The 6925-nt window shown below is 38.3% G+C and overlaps 1 protein-coding gene across 1 annotated transcript in view; it reads right to left on the bottom strand.

Moving 5' to 3' along the window:
- Positions 1-917: 917 nt before the first annotated feature.
- The window catches only part of AGPAT5 (1-acylglycerol-3-phosphate O-acyltransferase 5), a 53541-nt gene continuing 47533 nt past the window's right edge, over positions 918-6925 (bottom strand). The window contains exons 7-8 of the mRNA XM_057375908.1: positions 5178-5301; positions 918-3458 (exon numbers count right to left, since the gene is read on the bottom strand). Coding sequence (XP_057231891.1) covers positions 3233-3458; positions 5178-5301 — 350 coding nt within the window. The 3' untranslated portion in view covers positions 918-3232. The remainder of the gene's footprint in view (positions 3459-5177; positions 5302-6925) is intronic.

The raw sequence follows: 6925 nt of genomic DNA, 5'->3' as shown, positions 1-6925 counted from the left end.
AGTTACCTCTCTCTCCCTTGAGGTAAGTATATACATTCTTTGAATGCTAAAATATCAAAACAATTGGGCCAACTTTTAAGTACTAAAATAAGTTTTGCAGGTATGCCACATTTGACTGAAAGGAGAAAAAACCCAAATACTACAGCAAAATGCTTTGGAGGAGTTTGCAGTTTGGAGGACTGCATCAGGGTGGAGCCCCTCATGTGTCCTCCTTAGTCATTTCTTCACTCGAGTATCATTCAATGTTTTGTCACATCACTTTTGTCAGTTAATGCTTCCTTACAAGCCCAATTCCTTCCCCAAAAGCAACATTGTAGAACGAGCCTTTAGTGGTGGTCTTTCACATTTTACACACAGCTTATGCATGTGGAACAGAGCGGTTCTTGCAGGAGGGAAATCCGTGTGTAATCAGAGGCACTGGTACAGCTGGCAGAGGAAGTTTGTGAACATAAATGTCCTGAGATTTAACGCATCAGTAAAACTTCACTGCATTGCTACCAAGATATGTTTCAGGTATTTGTTTGCCGTACCTCTTTCCTGCCCCTGGGTCTGTGCACGCTCTCTGTCAGTGCTGTCAGGCCAAGGCCTATTGCCATCAAGGCCAATTCCTGGACAGAAACGTGGTCCTGCACACTAATGAACATCATTAACGAGCAGAAAATGGTGCAGGTGCTCACAGGTGAAAAGCTATTGCAGTTTGACTGACCCGSTGCTGTGTTGCATTGGAACAAGCACAAATCAATTCTGACACATTTCTGGCTGCATGGGGAAAAAAGACAAAGTTGTTTTCTTTCAGTTGACTACTTCTCACACAAGTCCTTCCATCAGGGACTTAAAACCACACTTGTAGCCTTTGTTTAAACAATTCCAAGTTACAAACACGAAAGTGCAGAAAAACTGAACAAGTAGACAGGACAGAAAAGTTGAATGAGCATTGGCTCTTCGTATTTTAATGAAGAAATATTTCAAGTTAATATCAGTGCATATTTAGAAATAGCATGTGATACTCCCAATGCCATATACATCAGCAAATTACAGTTTCAAAACTTTATAAATTAATGGTAAGGAAAAAAAAGATTAACACAGAGAATAAGGTTCAAAGTAAACATCCTGTTTGTTTGCTGCACTGTGTCAATTATATTCCTGGTACTTAAACAGCAAGAGAGATCCAATATCTTGTGGTAYTTAGGCTCTCCAAAATAGCAGTTGTTATCCTACAAATGAATTAAGCAGTTTGCATTTATTTTTGATGTATAATTAAATGTTATTCTTAGCTGTTACAAAGAAATTTAGTCATGTCAGAGTAAAATTTCATTCCATGACTGAAAAAAATCCTACTACCATAGGAATGTTGCCTTCTGGTTATACCCACTGGTAACAGTTAGCTGAGAATAGGAAGAACTACATGTAAGCTCATTTGGCTGTTATATAAAATGGCTTATTTTGATTCACAGCCTCATAACAATACTGTTTTTCAACATTGTTCCCAGTCATTGTTTTTAAAATGTTTCATCAACATATCCTGAATCAATCACCGATATAAATAACTCCAGTGACAAAATCCATTATGGAAAGACACAGAACTGCAAACTGAAAGTTGTACTGAATGATTTTAAGGTGGAACTGTAATTACTCTCTAAGATTCTGTTAAAAAAAAAAAGAAAAAAATCCCACATTGAAAATCTTTAATTAACCAGCAATGATAGAATCTGAAAAACTGAGATATAATTTTATGACATGTTTAACTCACAATGGACTCTAAAGCAAGACAAATTGCACTGAAGCTAGAGAGAGATGCACATTTAAAGCTTGCAAGTGCGATATAAAAATATTCTCTAGTTCTTTAATTTTGATACAGGGAGTCCAATTCCCTAAAGGAAGAAGATAAAATACATCTTCTCTACTACCCCACTGCTGTACATATAGACTGTTCCCTTGAATCAGGAAATGGCTTTTCCCCAACAAAAATACCAGCCTTGGGAATCACAGACTTTCTGGTAGTCAGGGTTTGTTGATTTTACTTTTTAAAGTATATTTTTGAGCAGGTGAAATACTGATAGGATATGCATTTCGTTCACTATTATCTACTGTGCAAAACATATACAACAACCCCACAACTTCAACCTAAGTGCAGTCTGCATGGCCTTCAATAACTCAGAATCCAGTGGGATACTACAGCACAGAGATGACTGCCAGACTATGAAACAAAACACCAGGCTAAATCAGGTTAGTGGGAAAGGCACATGCTTCGGATTTAGCAGGAACACCTGAAGGTTCCTCGTTAGTGCTCCTGAAATTACAGTGATTCTGTGCACTTCCCAAATGACAATGTTTGCTTCCAGCAAATTGTGAGGTAACAGGAAACTTCTGCKGATGGCACATACACATGGAAGAGTGAGAGCTCAGCTGAACTCTTGTGGTGTGAGGGGTAATGCGGACACAAGGGACGCTACAGGGGTCTGGTTAGGCCAGAAACAAAAACTTCCCATTTCCTTACACTGCACACATTCCTGTTATGCACAAATACGAGGTGCGCAAAATAAGCTGTTTGCTCAGTACAATTTAATGTTTTGCATATGTAAAATAATCACCTAATACTGAAATATAATCAAAAATCATGCACTAGATAAACAGAGCTTCTTCCYCATGAACAGTAGTTCTCAGGAACATTTTATTCTGCTTCTGGTAACATCTCATGATTTGCCAGCTTCACAGTCCCTTTTGAAGAACACAGTATTTAGCGAAAACTGAAGAGCAAAATTTAAAAAAGAGTTTTGATTTTAGTTGCGATACAGCTGGGATAGATGAAACTGAGCTGCTCTAATGCATCAAAGAGTAACAAAAATTCAACATGAGTATCAGAAGAATAAATATATACCCTTAATTAATCTCTGTAAATACATTCACAGGTCCACTTAAGACACCCTTATGCGTAACTCATACTTCTTCAAATCTGCAGAGAAGAGATGGATTTTAGTTCATGGGGAAAGCAATTTATCAKATGACTCGGTTTATCTGTCATTATTCCAGCAAAAATCAGTAGCAAATTTGAAAATCTACATTTATTTTCCCCAGACCAACCACACAGAGGCTTAAGTCACAAAATCTATTGTTTCCAATATTCGATCAATAAGGCTTTATTTACACTTTTTTTTCTATAAAGTCAGGAAAAAATTTGGTGCAATGTGCAAGAAAAGACTGCACATTTCACTGATTGGAGACTAACATCTGCTTATGGTTTAATGCTAACCCACAGGCAGCCAATTAAAGTTCCATATATCCATGTTTTTACATAGAGTTTCCTTCCAGATTCTGTCAGAAGCATACTAGCAGTCAGGCCACCTAAAAACAACAAAGATGGCAAAGTTTTCTTGAGGCTTAGTTTGGAATGAACACTTTTCCCAGGGAACTTATTTCTTCTTTTAGAATCCTTTGCATCATAAAATTCTATTAGTAACCTATAAGCAGAGAGAAAGGAGATGGTCAAAGACAGACAGCTTAAGACATTTTAAGCAAACTTAATTTCATGCAGTAAATGCTTCTAATCACACTTTATTTAACAAATTATCTCATTATACATAGCAGCTCATCTGTGACAAGTCCAAACAGTGAGTACACCTCACAAATATTATCTATGTCAAAGTATTCAACCTGAACCCTTGTAAGCCTTAAAACAGTATTTTCCTTGTGGACCAATTTTAACAGTCAATATAAAAGTTCACAAGAATCCTTTTCATTCATCTAGCAGAAAGGCCCAGAGCCCAGAGCACTGGGCAATACTGTAGGACAAAACAACACACTGGGCAYCAAAGAAGGAGGAAGTATCTTCAGAGAACAAACTAATAAATAACAAGGGCTGACAAGACACTGAATATATTGGAGGCTAAACATGCAAGAGTAAGATACTACACCACTGGCTTAGTGGTAACTTTTTGTCTCCTACTTCTAAAAAACAGTAATAAATGGATCTGGAAATCCTGGAGTTTGAACTATCTCTGAAGTTGACTGACAGACTGCTTTGGTCCCAGGAAAGATGTTTCAGTGAACAATGAGAGACAGATGATCAGGGTTCATCTATCTCTACTAGATAACYAATGGGACAAACACCAGACAGCCTTTTATTTTATGTATCAGCTCCTTATCTATTTAAATTAAATTCAGACTTTCTATCTTTCCAAAGTGAAGAAAATTATTTTTTTTGTGATCCTAAACGTCTAAGACACTTGTAACAGTGCCATGTTTACAGACAGTCATATTAACTTTTATATGAATCCAAAGTTCACATGAGAAATGAATACATTTTTTACTTCTATGGAGTGTAAGACTGGCAGAACATTTTAAAGCAGAACAGAACTGAAGAACAAGGGAAATTTCTATCTCACCCAAAGTATTAAAGGATTTAGAAAGTAAACAGATTCAGCTCCCTTAAGCTGGACTTCAGGTCTGGCAAATTAAACCATCATCTCTCAAATAATACTTAAATCCCACATTTAGGCACAAAGTCTTTCTGAAGAACAAGGTCTCCCAGGATCTGCTGCATATACTCACTATTGACCTTATCTGGAGATGCTGGAGGAAGCCAGGCACTTTACTTCTGTCACAATTCAAAAACTTCTACTTCACCTCATTTCCCCAGTGAATGTAGGAATTTTGGCRTTAACTGTGTTTTTATCCAGTCGCTGTCTGGATGAAAGATTCGTAAACAACTTTGGCAGGAGAGATTAGATCGAGACCTGCCTCTCTCTCACTCCAACTTAATGCTGATTACAAGGGAGAATTACGCTGCTTTTTCTTCCTTGCCTACCACAGGCATCTTACATTCCTGCACAGGACTTAACTATGAGAAGATGAATGTGAGTCTTGCCTGGAACATGGACTCACACCTCTTCAATCTAAAGAAGGTTAAAACCCCAGGATTCCCAACCTCCTGAGCAAAAGGTTTAACCTCAAGGTTACCATGTCATATCATATCATATCATATCATATCATATCATATCATATCATATCATATCATATATAATATCGTTTCATATAACATATGCACAGGAATACCACTATCACCTGTCTTCAGGTGATAGCTGGCACTGCTGGTAAAACAGAAATCATGGGTATATCTGTTAATATAAAAGAAGTAAGACAGACTGTTGAAACAGAAACTTCTACATATTTCTACTCACTTATCCTTTATTTCAAAGCGTTCATGAAGCCACCTTCTCATATACATTTGTTCTTCTGGAATGTCCTTCAGTTCAATTCGGTCAATGAAAATGTGAACTCTTGGGCATTCCTTACAAAGAAACTCTAAAAAGAGAGCAAAACAACATGACTGAGTTACAAAATCACCAAAAAAAAAATCTGACTGTAAGTGCCTTGGAAGCCTAACTTCAGTGCTCAAAAGCCTTCCCTTCTTATGTCTGGATCCTGAGCACTTCACTGAACTTAGAAACCATCTGGCCAACACACCCAGAATATTGGCCCATTATCCCTTACAACATGGAAGAACTGTCCTAAAATGCACCTTGCTAACTGTAAAAGGCTGTGCATGAAAACATTACACTCTACCTCAGCAGCAATCTGCTCATTTGGTAGTGTGGGATGCAGTGGATATCATAAAGCTATCCAGCCTGCAATTTTGTTTAAAGTTAGTAATCCTCTTTGCCTGTCCTTTTTAGAATCTAAATTTTGTTTGCTGCTGGATGGCAAAATCGGAATTACAATGATTTCCCAAAGCTTCTCCAGGAGAAGAAAGCTTCAGTATAAGCAATGACCTATAATGAAAATTGTGATAGGGCAAAAGACTCAGAACAAAATGCAACTTTCCATTTTGCATCCCTTCATTTTTCTTCTGTTTCACAGAACTTGAGACAACCCCATTGCAAACCCTCCCCCCACCATTTCCTCAATTTGTCCCTAGACAAACTTACCAAGCAAGCATTAATGACAAACAAAACTCCATTACTCAAATGGCCTCGTGGGATTTCTTACAACTAACAAATGGTAAAAATATTGGGCATGGCTACTGTAATAGCATGTTGTAAATGTGAAATCCTGTGCAGTGTGTATTGATAACCATTCACATTTATTAATAGCAAGGGGTACTGCAGTAAGCACAGCACCCCTAGACAGAGATTTGCATGATGTGAGAATGGAAGTCCTCAGAAATTTGGATAGCCATCCTGTTTTGAAAGGGGAMCACAAGTGCCTTCCTACAATACATACAGGCAACAAATGTAACACAGACTGGGTGGTCCCTTTAGGTTGTTGACATTTTTTGGACAGCAGTGCAGATGTACAAAAAACTTTGACCCGTAACTGTGAGGGGTATCTGGAGGAATGAATGTGCAATAATTGTTACAGCATGTACATCTTTATTGTTGTCTGCCAAAGCAGATAACCCCCTATTTGTTTTTCATCTTTACGGGATTATTGATTTGTAAGGACTTTGCTGTTAAAAACAGTCCTTATCACATAGTAGAAACTGCCTCAAGGAATTTTAAAAGCCTGTTCATGCAGCAGTGTGTGTGTACTTGCAGAGGGGGAGGGAAGGAGAAGAGATAAAGAGATCCTGAAATCTTGAGGCGCTTGGATGCAGAGATCTGAAAGGTGCTGTGTGTGGTTCTGTCTRGATGTCACACACAGAGTCCTTCACCAAACCACAGCATACAGGGAGCAACATGGTCCCACACCAACAGCTGGAAAGCTGGATGAGGGCTCCATCCAGGCACAAGCCCATCTCTTGGCCATGGAGCAGCACACAGRGCTGTTGCCAAGAGCTTTCCGATAAAACCTTCTCTGAGCTACAGCTATTAGATGGCAGGCAAGTTAAAGACTTGGAGTCCAGAATGATGGCGTGTGTAGGCATTTTCTTCAGGTTTATGTGCAGTGCTTTTAGTAACCACAAAGGAATCAGAGTTCACTTCTCTAA

This window comes from Malurus melanocephalus, unplaced genomic scaffold, assembly GCF_030028575.1.
Source record: "Malurus melanocephalus ecotype Western Australia unplaced genomic scaffold, MMel_1.1 scaffold_263, whole genome shotgun sequence".
Taxonomy (NCBI): Eukaryota; Metazoa; Chordata; class Aves; order Passeriformes; family Maluridae; genus Malurus; species Malurus melanocephalus.
Note: the sequence above shows the minus strand (reverse complement) of the source record. Positions and strands in the feature narration are given on the sequence as shown.